The 18,081-nt window shown below is 52.2% G+C and overlaps 1 protein-coding gene across 2 annotated transcripts in view; it reads left to right on the forward strand.

Moving 5' to 3' along the window:
- MANBA (mannosidase beta) overlaps window positions 1-6,598 on the forward strand; it is a 116,600-nt gene extending 110,002 nt beyond the window's left edge. For both annotated transcript variants that reach the window (XM_069485466.1, XM_069485465.1), the window contains exons 15-17: window positions 1,309-1,451; window positions 2,282-2,536; window positions 5,832-6,598. In XM_069485466.1, coding sequence (XP_069341567.1) covers window positions 1,309-1,451; window positions 2,282-2,536; window positions 5,832-6,056 — 623 coding nt within the window. In that variant the 3' untranslated portion in view covers window positions 6,057-6,598. The remainder of the gene's footprint in view (window positions 1-1,308; window positions 1,452-2,281; window positions 2,537-5,831) is intronic.
- Window positions 6,599-18,081: the final 11,483 nt, after the last annotated feature.

Consider the following 18,081-nt stretch of genomic DNA (forward strand, 5'->3'; position numbering starts at 1 on the left):
CATAATGAGCCTGCTCTCGTAAAGAGGACATTAATCCATTCACAGGAGGGCGGAGCCCTCGTGGCCTAAGCGCCTGAGTGGGTCCCCACCTCTCAACACCATCACGATGGCTGTTACAAGTCAACTCGAGTTTTGGAGGAGACATTCAAACCATAGCAGGTATGTGTCAGGGAGACCTTTTGTTTCCATTCCTGTTCACTTGAGTGTATTCTGTTTGTGGCCTTGACCTCTGGAACCACACGTCTGAAGTCTCCCGTCATGGGCCGTCACACGTGTGGGTGTGTGAGTCACCTCAGGCCTGAGCCGTCTTCCATTTATGAGAAAATTTCCCAAATGCAAGTTCTAGTTCGCTGCGTAGATCCGGTGGGAAAGGCCTCCCCACACCGCACCACAGCCCCGTCCTCGTTTGAGGAAGTCCTGAGGGTTGGGATTGAAGTGCTGAGAGTTGGTATTTTGCAAAGCTCTAAAGAAATGAGTTTTATCTGAACTTCAGAAGTACATTCCTCTATCTCAGCAACTTGCACGATGCATTGTGGCACCTCCGTCCCTTTTTCTCTCTCTGTCTCTCTGCCTCTCTCTGGGGGGTTACGTGCTGATGCCGTGCTTTGTGGGGAAGGATCATTTTGAAATAGAGGAATGCCGAGAAAAGGAGATGTTGAAAGATTTTTAAGTTAATGCGTTTAGCACACTAGATGTGTCAGTAAGACACAGAATTTTACAGATTCTTGACAACTTCTAATTGCATTTGTGGAACTGTCACTAATTGTCATTGGTTTCCATGGTTTTCTCAGTCTGACCTTGCCAGCCGGGCTTGCCCAGCGGCTGCTTTGAGTTGCTCAGGGGATTTGATGCCTACGGGAAAAGGCAGCTCTGAGTTCTAAGTCAGTCCTGCGAATGGACGTCTGGGACGGGTGTTCCCCGCCAGTGCTACCGCGGCTGGTGCCTCATGCGTGTGCAGGAAAAAGGAACCTTGGTGTGTTGAGCTCCTGAAAGCAGAACTGCATTTGAGAAAGGCTAGCTAGGATTCGGATCTGGACTCAGAATCCTGCCTCCAGCATGTCTGACCCAACTGCCTCCCTTTCCTCCCATGTCAAGCGGGCTGTTGGTGCCTGCCCCACCCTGGGGGGTGCGGACACAGTGTCCGGAACGCTCAGGGCCCTTAACAAATGCGAGTGCGTCCCACTGTGCAAGCTCCTTTGCGTGCTGGCTCCCTGGAATCCTGACAACCGCAGGCGGATCCCGATGGGCCACGTGGTCCCTCTGACCGCTTGGCCCCGGCTGTCTCCTAACGCTCTCCATCATTTGCAGAGTACGGAGGAAAGTGGAAAATGCTGCATTACTTTGCCCGCCGTTTCTTTGCTCCCCTGTTGCCAGTGGGCTTTGAGGATCAAAGCGTGTTCTATGTCTACGGCGTGTCAGATCTTCACTCCGACCGCACGGTGACACTCACGGTGAGTTCCTTGGATCTTTTTTTTATCTACAATAGAGGGGGACTTTTAGATTATTTCCTCAGTTGTTCGGTTATATTTCATCTGGGAAAAATAACAGAGACATCCATTTGCAGCCAGAATCCATATATTCGGGTTAGAGCTCTCGCTGCTTGTTCTGTGGCCTTAAGCAAAGCCCTTCACGTCTTGGCAATTCCGTTTCTTCCTCTGTGAAATGATACCAGTCTGCCTTTTTAAAGGATTTCTATGCATAGTGAATAAAACAGATGCCAGCAAGTTAGATAAACTGTAAGGTGCTACTTAAAAGTATGATTATTTGCAGTTATGGGAGGCTGGAAGGAGTCCGGAGTTTGCAAAAAGAAATGATGCAAAATGGTATGTTAAAGTCAAAGTAAAACTATTCAGAATGGGGATGTGGAAAAATAAACTTGTATTTGAAACAAATTTAAGTAAAAAGAAAGGGTAGAAACTCAAAGTCTTTGGTGGCTACAGTTTGGAAGACACGAATAACACTGCAAAAAGGTCACATTTATAGAATAATTACAGTGTACAAGGGGCCACACCTTCCACGGATTATTTCTTTAAATTCTCACAGCAGCCGGTGCAATTAATGCTGCTGTTGCCCTCGTTCTCAGTACGGAGCCATGGGGACGGAGAAGTGGAGTAATGGGGTCACAGAACCAGTACTTCGTGGGGCCGGGATTAAAACTCGGGTTTCATGGTCTCGTCACCACTTCGGCTATTCTGACTTTCAGCGATTATTGCTACTATTATTCTCTAAATCAAATAGTCACCGAGAGCGTCTGTTTCTATTCTGTCTTATTTCTCCCCAGGTGAGAGTCCACGCGTGGAGCTCCCTGCAGCCTCTGTGCTCTCGTGTGACCAAATGCTTTGTGATTCCGGCCGGGCAGGCTGTTCTGCTCTATAAGGAGCCGGTGTCTACACTGCTGAGATGCGGGAATTGTACGCGAGAAAGATGCGTGCTTGCCTTTTACCTTTCAGCTGACCTGAAACTCTTGAGCCCAGTCAACTATCACTTCCTGTCCTCCTTGAAGGAGGCTTCGGGGCTCCGCAAGGCCAATATCACGGTAAGTGCAGGGTTGGGGGGGCGGCTGCGGCTTCCCAGAGCCCCCCTGCCCCTGGGGCCGCTCCCCGCACCCCGCTGTGCGTACATTCCCCCTGGCACGGAGCTTACCTGAGGCCTGGGGAAGACTGGCTCCTTTCCCACTAAAGGCAAAGGCCACATGATTTTTTATCGCTAATATTGTGAGCGTTTTTGGTGGCTGCCACTCATCTGGCCACCACCCCTCACTGGTGGCTGGCACAGTGGCGGGACAGGAGGCTGAGTCGTCACCATGGACTGCACCTCACCTGGGGGCCAGGTTCTGTTCTAGGTGCTGCGCTGAGCAGGCTCCGATTTCCACAGCAAGCCTGGGGCATCGCACCCTGCGTCTTACAAGCCAGGGGCCATGGGGGACAGTACGCGCCGAGCGCCAGTCCCCACGGCCGGGGGCACCAGGCCACGGCACAAGCATCCTACTCTGATTCAGTCGAGTCTATTGACAGTCACTCTGCTTGCTTTGCTTTATCGCTTCAACCACCAACTCTCCTTATGCTTGCCGGGGAAAAAACTGGGATGACCAGCACGTGTTGTTATAAACATTGTGTATCCAGAGAACCTAAAATTTGTCTAGCTGATTGAAAACCTTTCCTTCCTTTTCCCTCTACACACAGTAACGGGAAATATTTTTTTTTTTTTTTTATCAAGTTTCATTCCCTGTTTTTAGCAAATTTAAAATTCGTTTTAAACTTTTACGGCATTGAAAAAGATTTTCTACATTTACTTTTGACGCAATCATATAAACACACCTAATCCTGGCATTTTATTAGAAAGAAGCCTAGCAACTGAAACCTTATCTTTTTTCCAAATTAATAGCCAAATAGTCATATAATAAAAATCTGTCATCTGTAACAACTGACATAGAACAGATTTGAAGGAAATGACATACACTTACATTTTTTTTTTCCAGAAAAATGTACTGGACAAATGTGTGGTCTCTAAACTTACGATTTTGAAAACAAATTTTTTTTTTTTTTTTTTGAGATAGGGTCTTGCTATGTCACCCAGGCTAGAGTGCAGTGGCATCATCATAGCTCACTGCAACCTCAAACTCCTGGGCTCAAGCAATCCTCCTGCCTCAGCCTCCCAAGTAGCTGGGACAATATGTGTGTGCTACCATGCCTGCCTAATTTTTCTATTTTTTGTAGAGACAGGGTCTCACTGTTGCTCAGACTGGTCTCAAACTCCTGAGCTCAAGCAATCTTCCCGCCTTGGTCTCCCAAAATACTAGGATCACAGGCGTGAGCCACCACACCTGTGTGAAAACAGTTTTTTTCCCCTTAAATTAGCCCTTCATTACCTGGAGATAGTTGGAGGTGGGAGAGAAGTATGGCTTCTTTCTTTGTTTTACCTCATTTGGGTTTCAATGAGATTTGTTATTCTTAATGAGACATAATAGTAGTAGTAATGTCAGTTAACGTTTATTTTGGGCTTAATAGGTGCTAGGTACCTGGCTATACTATCCCAAAAGAGATGCCAGGAACTTGTTCTGCGTGTCTCCCTGAAGCCAGGGAATGCAAACTTAAACCCTGGGCTCTGCAGTTCCATGTACGAGACGAGATTTCCACTCCAGAGAGTCCCTTCTGGCCTTGACCTTGGAGCAGCAGCAGCTGAGGCTGCCCGGCAGCGTCCCGGGCGGGCCGGGGTGAACCACGTGAGTCTCAGCCTGTGGCCGCTTTAGGGTCCTCGCTGGAACTGCTGGGTGGTGTGATTCGACGTCTGACTTCAAGCTCGGGTCTCTGACCCTCAAGAGCTACCTAATACACTCTATTAAGTTTCTTTTCTCCTTCTAGCAATATAGGTTTTCTTGTTTATAACTCAGAATCCTGAATGATAAACGCACACGTGTGCAAGGCTAAATTATAGACAGTAAAAACTGCCCTTTGAAACTCTTTATGTCGCACGTAACATACTGCGAGCCCCACGGGGTGGCGTCTGTGTCGGGAGCCGCGCGGCGTGGCGCGTGTGGGGCGTGGCGCGTGCGGGGCAGGGCGGGGCGCGTGCGGGGCGGGACGGGGCGTGGCAGGCCGGGGCGTGGCGCGTGTGGGGCGCGTGCGGGGCGGGGCGCGTGTGGGGCGGGGTGGGGCAGGCCGGGGCGTGGCGCGTGCGGGGCGGGGCGTGGCAGGCCGGGGCGTGGCGCGTGCGGGGCGGGGCGTGGCAGGCCGGGGCGGGGCGGGGCAGGGCGGGGCAGGGCGCGTGCGGGGCGGGGCGGGGCAGGCCGGGGCGTGGCGCGTGCGGGGCGTGGCGGGGCGCGTGCGGGGCAGGGCGGGGCGTGGTGCGTGTGGGGCGGGGCAGGCCGGGGCGGGGCGGGGCGTGTGCGGGGCGTGGCAGGCCGGGGCGTGGCAGGCCGGGGCGTGGCGCGTGTGGGGCGCGTGCGGGGCGGGGCGCGTGTGGGGCGGGGCGGGGCAGGCCGGGGCGTGGCGCGTGCGGGGCGGGGCGTGGCAGGCCGGGGCGGGGCGGGGCAGGGCGGGGCAGGGCGGGGCGGGGCGGGGTGCGTGCGGGGCGCGTGCGGGCCGGGGCGTGGCAGGCCGGGGCAGGGCGGGGCGGGGCGGGGCGCGTGCGGGGCGTGGCAGGCCGGGGCGGGGCGGGGCGGGGCAGGGCGGGGCGTGGCGCGTGCGGGGCGGGGCGGGGCAGGCCGGGGCGGGGCGCGTGCGGGGCGGGGCGGGGCAGGCCGGGCGCCGGGCCCACACTCCGCCGACCGCGGTCACTGTGGAGCGGGGACCGCCCGATCTCACCGCGCCCGCTCTCTGCCGCTGCTGCGCGGAGTTCGCACACGCTGAATATGCTAATGACGTGGCCGTACTGGACTGTGTGACAAAAGCGACGCTGTCACAGCAGGGCTTTTGCGGACGCCTGGCCGGCTCTTTCCGGACGGCTGCAGCTTCTCAGGAGCCGCGAATGCAGGTTCCGCCGTTGCGCTTTGCAGCTGCGTCCAGATGGAGCCTTAGAAAGTCGCTGAAACCACCCAGCCCTCTGCAAAAATGTCCCCTCTTGATGATACTCGGAGAAAAACCGTAAAAGGGAGAAAGCTTTGGGCTTCTTGTGCAATGTTCTCCTTAATAATTGGAGACCTCGTATGTCCCTGGCTTGAGATGACAATGTGGTCGTTTTCCGTCCTGCAGGGGTGCGGGGAATCCGTGGGGTCGGCAGCGGCGGAGTCACAGCTGCGGGAAGCGCGTCCTTCATGCACCACGTGACCGCTGGCGGGTGACACGAGCAGACGCCGCAGCTCGTCCCTCAGCCCTCGCTTCTTTTTCTTTCAGGCCACCATCTCTCAGCAAGGCGACGCGTTTGTTTTTGATCTGGAAACCTCAGCGGTCGCTCCCTTTGTTTGGTTGGATGTGGGAAGCGTCCCAGGGAGATTCAGTGACAACGGTTTCCTCATGACCGAGAAGGCACGGCGTGTGTCGTTTTACCCTTGGGGGCCCACCAGCAAGGGTGAACTGGAGCAGTCCTTCCAGGTGACCTCCCTGGCCGACCTGTACTGAGGGGCGGCAGGTTGCGTGTCCCGCGGCGCCGGGATGAGCCATTGCCACGGCCCTGGCAGGAGAGGGGGACAACCGGGGACAGGCTGGAGAGGCCAGCAGGCCCACGCGCTCGCGGCCACGCATCCGAGCCGTGGGCACGTCCGGGGCGGCTGTGTCTGCAGGTCACGTCCTCAGCAAGCCTGTGCCCGGGCGTTCTCGGATCTGTGCCAGGACCTCCAGCGTCAGCAGCCCACCAACCCACTGTCACCAGAGGGCCCTTCAGGGAGTCACGGGAATGTGACCGTGGCAGGATCTGTGGAACCAGATGGAAGGTTTTTAAGGTGACGTGGGCCTTCCATCGTGAGCTTGGAGAAATGCTGAATACTAAAATGAAGGGCTTTGTTACTATTTCTGGAGGGAAAGGAGGCTCAAATTGCATAATAGCAGTTTCTGGGTGGTGGCCGTGCTGACAGTTTGGGGGGGTTGATTGTTGTCATTTGAGTACTTTTTTGAGTAGGATTCTTTTTTCAATTGTGGGTTTTGTTATAAAATATTCTTTAAGCAATAACTTTTTTAAAAGGCTGTCTGAGTGATCCTTCTTTGAAAACCAAGCTCACATTGAAATGGACGTCAGTGTGGTCAGTTTGAAGGTTTTGGGGGTGTCATCCCCTGTGATGGTGTGAGGGCGTCAGATCTGGGTGGAGCGGAGGCGCTTTCTAACTCAAAGCCCATGAACTGGATTTAAACCCGATGATCCCGGCAGCAAGGTGGCACTCCCGTGAGCTTGAGCTTAAATCATTTTATTTATATTATTTAATTACAAATTGCTATGAAATGGAGATAATAATCTCTCACCTTCAAAGGTAGTTGTGAGGACTAAACAAATAGGGTGTGGAACAAAATAAATGCTCAATCAGTGGTGGTTGTACTGTTTTGTTTTTTTTTTTTTAAATTCTTTTTTTTCTTTTCTTTTTGTTTTTTTGAGACAGAGTCTCGCTCTGTCACCCGGGCTAGAGTGCCATGGTGTCAGCCTAGCTCACAGCAACCTCAAACTCCTGGGCTCAAGCGGTCCTCCTGCCTCAGCCTCCCGAGTAGCTGGGACTACAGGCATGCACCACCATGCCCGGCTAATTTTTTCTATGTATTTTTAGTTGTCTGGTTAATTTCTTTCTATTTTTTAGTAGAGATGGGGTCTTGCTCTTGCTCAGGCTGGTCTCGAACTCCTGACCTCGGGCGATCCTCCCGCCTCGGCCTCCCAGAGTGCTAGGATTACAGGCATGAGCCACCGCGCCCGGCCATGGCTGTACTTTTTAACGACATAATCATCATCACCAGTTTAGTGCCTGAAAGCAATAGTAAAAGTGAAGCAAATGTAGGCAAATGATAAATTCTGAAGGGCAAATTCTTTCTGAAAAAGATAATCAGAAAAGAATAATTTGTAGAGGAAGAATAAATTCATGAATGAACATAAATATATGCTGACAAGTTATAAAAGGAGAGGGCTGTGCTGTGCACGCACGTTAGTATTTCTGTAGGACAGTGACAGTTAAAACGTTCCCCACAGTCCCTGTGTGGCAGTGACGTTAGTCATTTCTACACCGTAATAGATTTATTTTGCCACATTTACTGGACTGGAGTCCGATACACTTACCCTTAGCTTGGGGTTTCTGAGGTTTTTCTGTTTGTCGTTGTGCAAACAACAGAGAGAACAGAAAGACCAGGATCGGGTCCACTGCGGGTCTCTTGCAAAGCACATTCCAGAGAGACGAAGGGGTCAGTTCACAGGACTGTCTCTGCCCGTTTTAAAACCGAGAGAACAATAGAAATGATCATTTTCTCATTCACATTCACCAAAACTCTTGATTTTTTCTCTTTTTTTTTCTTACTTGATTTTTCACTGTGAGACATTTTCCACCTAGAAGTCACTTGGAAAATAGATTCTGTCCTCTGTTGGAATGAAGATGAAGTAGAGTGCAGAAGAAATAAAGAGACGTTTCCCAAACATTCCTAAAGGGACAAAGACCTGTAGACAGGAAGAATATTCTCCTGGGCTACCTCTGGCTCTCGGCTATGAAACTTACTCCCTATCTTGTAAGATTCAAGGAGGAAAAACAAGTAGGCATTGTTTGTGTGGGAGATTCTTAGCATTTGAAAATATTCCCAGAGTCTGCCTTGACTGAATGCAATCTTAGCAATTCAGTAAACACGTGAAATCAAAAGCGTTTGGCAGAAAAGTGAATGGGGGATTCTTGTTTTTTAATTGGTTCATCAGACGTAGGAGCCAGAGTGATGCACAAAACCCTAAGAATCACAGGTAAGACAGGCGTTAAGACAGACACATTTGTATTCTAACTTAAGGATTTATTCGTCCATGTATCCAGCGTTCATTGCGGGCCACCCTGGACAGGCACTGTCCTTGTCACCGGGGGATGGCAGACAAGTTCTTGCTCTCATGGACCGTCTGTTGTAGGGAGAGAGACAAGAAGGAGGTGAACAAATAGGGCGATTCCGGCTGGTGACGAGTCCTGCAAGGTTGAGGTGACAGTGTCGGGAGCCATGCTAGATAAGGCCATCAACACTTCAGGAGAGTCTTTTTGGAAACTTTGTGTTAATAAATGAAAAAAGTTTTCAGTTGAGAAACGAATCTTTAAAGACCTTCATTGAACGTATCTAAGGTAAGGAAGGAGAAGAAGGAGACAGCGCCCCAGCCAGGCCGGCCCAGCCTGGGCTGTCCCCGCTGCGGGCAGACAGCCCTGCCGGACGGCCTGAAGCCCTGGACGGGGGCTAAGGGCCTGGCGTCACTGTCCCCTTGTCCCACAGACATCCCTCTTGCTGTGACAGGAAAGGTGCCAGCGTAACACAGCTTCACCCCTGGGGTCGGTCTCAGCCTTTCAATCAGATGACCGAGTCCCCCCCTGGTGCCACATCCCGCTCTGCAGTGAAGGAGTACCATGACGCAGTCACACCCAAGTCACCTGGAGTTCTCAGGAAATGGAACATTCTGGAACACAGACATTTCTGTTTGAGGACTAGTACTCATTCCTGCCTCGTAACATACGTGGGAACAACACTCTTATTCCTGTTTTGTTATTGTTACTTACCATGGCTTCTGTAAGTGGACCAGGTCCTGGGCGCCGGTCCCCACACCCCCGTGCGGCCACCTGCTGGCCAGACCCTGCTGTGCTCACGGAGGTGGCCGTGTCCGGCCTCGGGGACTGTGTCAGGACTGGTACCCTATGTGACCCTATGCCCCTCTGCCTGGGGTCGGCGTGGGGTTGGGCTTGGGACACGATTCGGGCAAATGCAACATAAGCTGACGTCTAACACGGCGTCTCTGGAGGACAGTTTCCCTGCCCGGTCAGAGACAGACCTGCTGAGACACTCTCTGCCGTTGGGTGACATGGGGACGCCACTATCTGAGCACCTGGTACTCGCCTTTTTGTGACCTGGAGGAAACAGTGTCGACACACAGGGAATGTCAGAAATACTGAGCTGCTAAACTAACCTTGCAACCATCTAACGTTGGTCTTCTCATAATGTGAGAAAAAAAAACCCTGTTTGTTTAATGCATTTGTAACCAGGTGTTGTGATTTTACAATCAAAAGCATCCTCGGCCGGGCGCGGTGGCTCACGCCTGTAATCCTAGCACTCTGGGAGGCCGAGGCAGGAGGATCGCTCAAGGTCAGGAGTTCGAGACCAGCCTGAGCAAGAGCGAGACCCCGTCTCTACTAAAAATGGAAAGAAATTATCTGGCCAACTAAAAATATATAGAAAAAATTAGCCGGGCCTGGTGGCACATGCCTATAGTCCCAGCTGCTCGGGAGGCTGAGGCAGGAGGATCGCTTGAGCCCAGGAGTCTGAGGTTGCTGTGAGCTAGGCTGATGCCACGGCACTCTAGCCCGGGTGACAGAGTGAGACTCTGTCTCAAAAAAAAAAAAAAAAAGCATCCTCAGTGACACAGCAGTCACAGGTGTGGGGCTGGCAGCCAGACACGCTTGTTAGGGTGGAGAGCTCAGAGATTAAGATACAGAAAAGTAAAAAAAGTTCATCCTCTCAGAAGGACAGAATGAGAGAGCGAAAGAGGGACAAAGCGGGGAGGACGGGGGGACCGGTGGCCACACGAGGACTTCTCTCCGCCCCCACACAGGGAGAAGTCACCTTCTGCCCTGTGCGGGACTGTCTCAGTCTCTCATGTTTTTGCCCCTGGATGGGGAGCTGCTTCAGTCCTGAAACTGCTCCCCCCTCTGTGCAGTTCCCAGGACGTCCCTCTCGGTGGCTTCAAACCTTGGCGTTCGGTGAGTCACTTGGTCTCTGGAAACTCAGGGACTGGTCACAGGCGCAAGGTGGAGAGTCGTAGCTCTTGGCAAGGAGAACCAGCGTGGAGTCCGCCACTCGGGAGGGCAGCGTGGAGGGCGCGGCCTGACTCTGTCCCAGGGACACCACTCCCCTCGGTCCTCACCCAGACCCAGGGACGCCCGCTCTGGGGAAGACTTCAAGGGCACGGTCCCAGTCAGAGGTTGGGGACGCCCCTTCTCTGGCCCAGATCACTAGGTTCTGGTCTGACTCAGATTTCTGGGGACGCCTGAGGTCTGATCAGAACTCCAACAGTCATCTGAGTCGGGGACGCCCTCGCAGAGCGACACAGGAACATATGACCACCTCCAAAACATCCTTTTCAACCTGCAGTCAGAACTTTGGGACTCGCTGAGCCCATCCCAAACATTCAGTCAATACATGGGCAACGTTCGGTTGGAACTTTGGGACTCATTGACCAACAATCCAAACGTTTAGTACATTACATGACCAGGAAATGTGGCCCGAGAATGGATCTCTTGATCACGACTCTACTGCTCAGACCTCTGTCCCCGCTGGCGGGCGAAGGGTCTCACGTCCTCCACTTTCAAGCTTCTCTAAACTTGCTGGACTTTGCAGTCTGCTCCCTGCCTGCCTCATGCCACTCCTTCCCCTGCTCTCCCACGGCCTTCCCTTTCCAGATGTTTCTCTTTCGGATTCCCTGTTCCTCCTTCCTCTTCTCTGTCTCCGTGTCTCTCCCCGGCCACGCCCGCCGTCGCCGGCTGTTCCAGAAGCCCCTCCCTCCTGCACACCTTCTGGAAGGCTGCAGGGCCAGAAGGCGCAGATCACTCGCAGCCAAGATGAAAATCCAGCGGTTTGTTCTTCTGCAACTGTCTGAAACTTTTCGCCTCTTTACTAATTTCGATCTTGATACCAGGAAAGGGACGATCCATCTTAACCCTTCATCTCCCAGTCGGCCCCAATATTCCGCATAAACTCCAGAAACTGGAAAAGGGGCCTCAGACTCCACAAGCCGCAGTTTACACCTGGCCTTGAAGGTCTCTGATGACTGAGTGGGGGGGCGGGGGGAGGTGAGAGGACAAAGAGAGCGGGGCTGACAAAGCAGAAGGGACAAAAGCTTCTCAAATAGTGGCTGCAGCTACAAAAGAGTTTTTCCAGAGTTACTCAAAAAGGCCCCCGGCAAGAAGACGACAAGGCCACCCACCCCTTTCCCTCGTGTTTGAGTCCCAGATCCACCCCTGGGGGGCTACATGGGATGCAAGTCACCGAGTCTGTGTCTCAGTTTCTTTCTTTTTTTTTTTTTTTTTTGAGACAGAGTCTCACTCTGTTGCCCAGGCTAGTGTGAGTGCCGTGGCGTCAGCCTAGCTCACAGCAACCTCAAACTCCTGAGCTCAAGCGATCCTCCTGTCTTAGCCTCCCGAGTAGCTGGGACTACAGGCATGCGCCACTATGCCCGGCTAATTTTTCTATATATATATTTTTAGTTGTCCATATAATTTCTTTCTATTTTTAGTAGAGACGGGGTCTCGCTCTTGCTCAGGCTGGTCTCGAACTCCTGACCTTGAGCGATCCACCCGCCTCGGCCTCCCAGAGTGCTAGGGTTACAGGCGTGAGCCACCGCGCCCGGCCTGTGTCTCAGTTTCTTTAACACACTGACTGCTACACTAGGAAAAAAAAGTTTTTCTTGGGGCCACGGTGTTTTATTAAAACGATCCTTTCTAACGTGTTATTTTTTTATTGTTTTCTGTATGTGAGTTATATGCAATGCAATCCATGTTTTTAGAATTAAATTGTCGATATTAATTGTACCAATAAGAATATCAACAGTTTGCACACATCAACTGCAGGGTTTTGCTTCACCAGGCCCCGGGCTCAAAACTAGCCTGAGTTAATACAACTCACGCGGCAGTCGGTGTGTTAAAGGTGGGGGTGATAATAGTACCGGCCTCACAGGTTAATCGGGAAGATTATTGCCAGCACACACTCACCATTCAGCAAATGTGAGCTATTATGACTACAGTCGTTAAGCCATCAAAGTGCCCCTCGCAAGGCGGCAGAGCTGAGCCTGCGCAGCACTGGTGGTGGCTGTCACCAGGCCCCGCCAGGGAGCTGGAGATGAGTCCCGGGAAGGGGAGGCGGGGACCTGGGTCCCCTCCCACCTGCCTGGGCATCCTGAAGATGTAGGTCGTATTTCCCCAGCAAATCATGGCCCAAACCGCGTTTTAAAAAGGTGATGTCTGAATATAGATGTAAAAGTCTAGCAAGGAGAATTCTTAATATGTTTGGGGACCATTACACAACAAACAAGCGGGATTTATCCTAAAAGAGTTGAAACAGTATATAAAATCTATTAAAACCATCCCACCTCAAATGTCATAGTTATCTTAATTAGCTGTTTCTTGTTTTGAGTTTTTTCCTTCTCGAGTCTCAGGAGACAAAAGGAATCTCCAGTGGCTGCAAGAGCCCCTCGTTGGTGCCGAGACACGGGCGCTACCCTCTGAGCCGTGCAGCCGTCACGGGCTCTGGCTCTGAAGTCAGATCGGCTGGAGACTAGGACGTTTTTTAAAATTTGTTACAACTGATTCTTAAAAATTATAACTTCTTATTGTGAAATGATTTTAGACTCACTCACTCAAGAAATTCCAAAAATAGCACAGACAGGTCCCATGTCCCCTCACCCAATTGCTGCTGATGATAGTATCTTAGGTGACCAGAGGCCATTGTCAAAACCAGGAAACAGACACTGGTATGATACATTCCAAAGCACACGTCTTACTCAGATTTCACCAGGTTTTAGATGGACTTCTTTTGTGGTGTGTGCATGTGTGTGTGTATGTGTGTGTGTGTGCATGTGTGTGTGTGTGTGTGTGTGTGTGTTTATAGTTCTACGACTGGTGTACCCATCACCACAGTCAGGATACAGAACCGTTTTATCACCACAATGAAACTCCCTTGAGTTACACCTTGATAGTCGCATCCTACCCCCGAATCTAACTCCTGGCAATCAGAGATCTATTCCCCATGAGGATTTTGTCACATCAAGAATAGTATATAAATGGACTCAGACAGTCTATAACCCTTTTTTCAGTGACATTTCCATTTATTTTATTTTTAGTAATAAAAATTTTTTCTATCTCAAAAAGTTGAATTGCATGCTAACATTTAAATACGGGAGGGTGTCATGTAAACTATCAATCTAGCGCTGGTGTTCTTATGATGATATTTTTTTAAAGCCTTTATTTGTTTGCCCATCATTGTCAGGTATTCTCACTTTGTAACCAAAGGCAGCCGCCCAGCTGGGGCGCGGGGCTCTGAGGTGAGACACCCGGGCAGTGAGGGCACCGAGGGGCCGGGTCACCCACGTCCCTGTGCCGGGATGGTGCAGTGGCCACGGTGTCCCTATAAGGACGGCTGTGGGGACGGCCCTTGCCGCGGTGGGGGAAGGAAGGGCCCAGGCTCTTTTATGATGAGATCTTAAGCCACAGTTGGGTGACCGGCACGCTCCCTGCACCGCAGTTTTGATATTTGAACTAAAAGATTTTTTACTAGTCAACTTACAAACATAACGATTGAGATTTTGCCTGGTCAAAGATCCAAATTGTGTGTGCGCGTGTATCTGTGTGCATGTGTGTGTGTGTGTGTGTGGATGTGCGTGTGCGCATGTGTGTGCACATGTGTGTGTGCATGTATGTGCGTGTGTGCATGTGCATGTGCACACACGTGTGTGTGCGCGCGCACATGTACGTGTGCGCATGCGCATGTGTGTGCGTGTGCGAGTGCGCGTGCGTAGACCGGTGGCCACAGGCGCATGCTCTGACGGTGAACATCCAATATTCAGGCTCCACCGGCCTTGGGCCAGTCACTAACCTCTGAGCCTCAGCTTCCTGCTCTCTAGGGTGAAGCTGATGGCGATAACTATCTCACGGCGACATCGGGAGGAGCACGGCTGAAGGCGACACAAAGGCCCGGGCGCGCAGTGGTGAGTGCCGGCTCCGCAGAGGACGAGGCTGGCGGTGGCTGGGATGATCAGGCCTGGGGGTGCCAAAGTGGAAGAGCAATGTAAGGCTTCTCTGCTACGGGAAAATAATCATCAGGCTTCATGACCTAAGTTGAAGGAGAAAAATTCAGACACAGCTGAAGAAGTTTCTGATTCTTTTTTTTTTTGTAAGGTTCTTTGCAATTTTATAGAAGCAAAAAAAAAAAAAAAAAAAAAAAAAAAACAAACCCCAAAGTAGCAGAGACACGCCAGCTGTTGGGTGACTGTGCAAAGTTCTGCTTCCTCCAGCAGAGGCCTCCTGTGCACAGGAAATGAGGCTGGGGCGGTGGAGGGACAGCCCTGGCCGGGCTGGCTGAGCAAGAGCTTGCAGGGTCCCCCCAGCCCCTCTCCTTCTGGGACGCAGGGAGCAGGCTGCCAGAGCCCTGCAATGTGTGACTTTGGAGCTAATTTAAAGAAGGAAAGAAAGAGGGGAAAAAGGGAAGGATGAAGGTAGACAGTGGGGAGGGAGAGAGAGAAAGGGGGAGACAGAAAGAGAAAGAAGGAAGAGTGAAAGAGAAAGGGAGAGGAAGGAAGGGGGGAGAGAGAAAGTGAAGGATTGAGAGAGAAAGAGAAAGGGGAGACAGAGAAAGAAGGAAGAGTAAAAGAGAAAGGGAGAGAGAGAAAGCGAAGGATTGAGAGAGAAAGAAAGAGAAAGGGGAGACAGAAAGAGAAAGAAGGAAGAGTGAAAGAGAAAGGGACAGAAGGGAAGGGAGAGAGAAGGGGGAAGGAGGGGAGAGGAGGAGGGAGGGGAAGAGGAACGGGCAGCTCCCCTGGCTGAGCTCTGGGCTCACGGGGTGCAGAGGCACACAGCAGCGGTTTCTGCTCTCTGCTTTTTAGTTTACGGAGGAGCCCGGGCTTACGATTTTCTGGTTTTCCAATTCCACGGTGGGTTTATTAAACGCATTTCAACTCAGGATGTTTCTGACTTGCATGGGTTTGTCAGGACTAACCTCCCCGGCGGGCGAGGAGCACGTGTGCTGCACGTCCATCCGTCGTTGCCACCTTGGCAGAAGGGCGGCATCTGAATGCTTCCGAATTCCAGTTGGGAAATGTGGCGCCAAGCCTCGGACTGGATGATTGAAGGGGGAGAAGTCGGATGAGCTACGAAAAGGCACAGTAACAAAGCAACCAGGAAAGGACCGAAACTGAGTGATGGTCGTGATCTGGGGACAGGAACAGCGTTCTGCTGACGGAGAGGCCCAGAGTGTCCCCGGCCCACGTGCAGTGTGCATAGGCCGTTCCTCGCTCAAGACGTGCCCTTGGCCAGGCGGCAGGGGAGGCAGGGCCACATGTGGCTGTGACCTTTCCAGATCAAAGTAGGATGGAGAAGGGTGCCAAGACCGCGTGTCCATCAGGCTGCGAGGCCCACCCGTCCACGAGCACACACAGTTTCTGAGCACACACTGCTGGTGCGGCGAAGTGGCCTGGGCTACTGCGGACCAGGCGGTGCCGGGAGGGGCAGGGGCTGTGGGACGTTGAAGACCAGAACAAGAATGTTTCTTTTTGGCAGCCCTGCTCTGGTGGCAGGACCCGCCTGGGGAGCTGCAGTGGGTCTTCATGGGGATGTCATTTCGGGTCCTTTCTGGCCTCTCTGGTCCAGCCTCTGCTTCCACCGTGAGGCAGGATTCTGCATCAACAGGGCTGCCCGTGGGTGGCTCTCTGGAGGCCCCGGCTCGAGCTGCTGAGGGCAGAGCATCGGCAAGCTTCTCTGTCCCTCTCCTGGGAGCCGCGTGAGCTCTCTGACCTGCTGCAGAGCGAGGCGAGGCCGTGGGGTTGGGGCTGAAGGCCGAGTCCTGGCCTGGCGCTTGCCCTTCACACTAGACCAAGGACCTCTGGGCACATCAGCACCTCTGTCCTTCTGTGGACAGTGGCAGGAGTTAAAACCCCTGCCAGGCCACTTCTCAGATTGTCATCAGCATCAATACTGGGAAATATTTTGTAAATGAAAGCACTCACAGTTAAAGTTGTTGTTTTGCAAGTTTTTTTTTTTCAAAATTACAAAAAAATGTATTTCAAAAGCATAAGGGGACATTTGCATTTTTTTGTTTCGTTGTTGTTGTTTTAGAGACAGAGTCTTGCTCTGTTGCCCGGGCTAGAGTGCCGTGGCGTCAGCCTCGCTCACAGCAACCGCAAACTCCTGGGCTCCAGCGATCCTCCTGCCTCAGCCTCCCGAGTAGCTGGGACTACAGGCATGTGCCACCATGCCCAGCTAATTTTTTCTATATATTTTTTGTTGTGCAGCTAATTTGTTTCTATTTTTAGTAGAGACAGGGTCTCGCTCTTGCTCAGGCTGGTCTCGAACTCCTGGCCTCAAGCGATCCTCCCGCCTCGGCCTCCCAGAATGCTGGGACTACAGGCCTGAGCCACCTCGCGGCCGGAACATTCCCATTTGAATACGGCAGTGAGCAGGGCTACTGCAAATGGGGGGATCTATGGCATGAAGTTTTTCATTCAAATTTTTTTTAACAAAAAATAACTCAAGTTGTGCACTGACGCCTTAGGAAAGGGCCAGGGAGCTGCAGAACAGTTTTGAAATGCAGAACATCCCCCTTTCTTTGCCAGGGCGCAGACCCAGTCACCCGGCTGTCTGTACTCGGCATCGACGTGCAGCCTCCTCCGTCTGACGAGCCATCGTGCTCCCAAGGATTCAGCCCACTGTCCTCTCCATCCACCTGGTTTCCTGGGTGCCAGGAAGGAATCCTGGGTGAAGAAGTTTCTAGAATTCGGTTTTGTCTGCTACGTGTCTGCCCTGTAGAGAGTATATTTCCCCAAGCCCCGGCATCTCCTCCTTTCTCTGTCACCTGAGAGTCAAGGTCACGCCAGTGCTCTGCAGACCACAGCAAAGATGCACTTGCTGGGCGGGTCCCAAGGGGCCACAGCCTCTCAAAGACGGTTCATGGTGGCACCAGCGTTGCCAAGACTTCTTGGGCAGCGTGTCACACACTGACAGCCACACTAGAATAAAAAGTTTTTTCCGGGGGGGCCATGGTGTTTTATGATGAAAATAGAATAAAAGCTTCGAAAACAAAATGATTCTTTCTAACTTAATGAAAAATTTGTTTTTTTATTGTTTGCTGTGCATGACTTATATGCAACTCAGGCGACGCTAGAATCGATGTTCACACGCACAGCACTTGAGTTACAAGTGACTCACGACATACCTACTGCATTTGTTTCGGAGAATTGAGTCTTCGTATGCTTCGCAAGGCTCCGGGCTCAAAACTAGCGTGAGTTAAGTACAACTCACAGGGCAGGTAATGTGCTCAGTAGGCGCCAAGGTGGGACGGCAGGAGTCTCGTGAGTCAGGGCAGGGGCAAGGGGACTGCGCTGCTCTAACTGTCCCCGAGCTCCCCTCCCCCACGCCCTCGGCCACCTCCGAGGGTTTCCTTAAGATTAACCGTGACTTTGCCCTTACAATGCCTCCTTCGTGCCTAACCCTGAGAAACGGTCTTGCCTTTGGCGATGGCTGTCTACCATGACCGCAGGTGACGTTCAGAGCTCGCGTCTGCATATAAGCTAGAGCCGGACAGAACCTCGAGGTGCAGCCTCCCTCCGGGAAGGGATTATGGTCTGTGTCACCAAAATCAAGAGCCCCCTAGATATCGGGAACAAAAGTAGACCACCCCTCTACCAAGTGTGGCCGTGGGCCTGAAGTTTCCTCTGGCACGACACGAGAGGAAGGAACACGTGCCCTTG

This window comes from Eulemur rufifrons, chromosome 13 (assembly GCF_041146395.1).
Source record: "Eulemur rufifrons isolate Redbay chromosome 13, OSU_ERuf_1, whole genome shotgun sequence".
Taxonomy (NCBI): domain Eukaryota; kingdom Metazoa; phylum Chordata; class Mammalia; order Primates; family Lemuridae; genus Eulemur; species Eulemur rufifrons.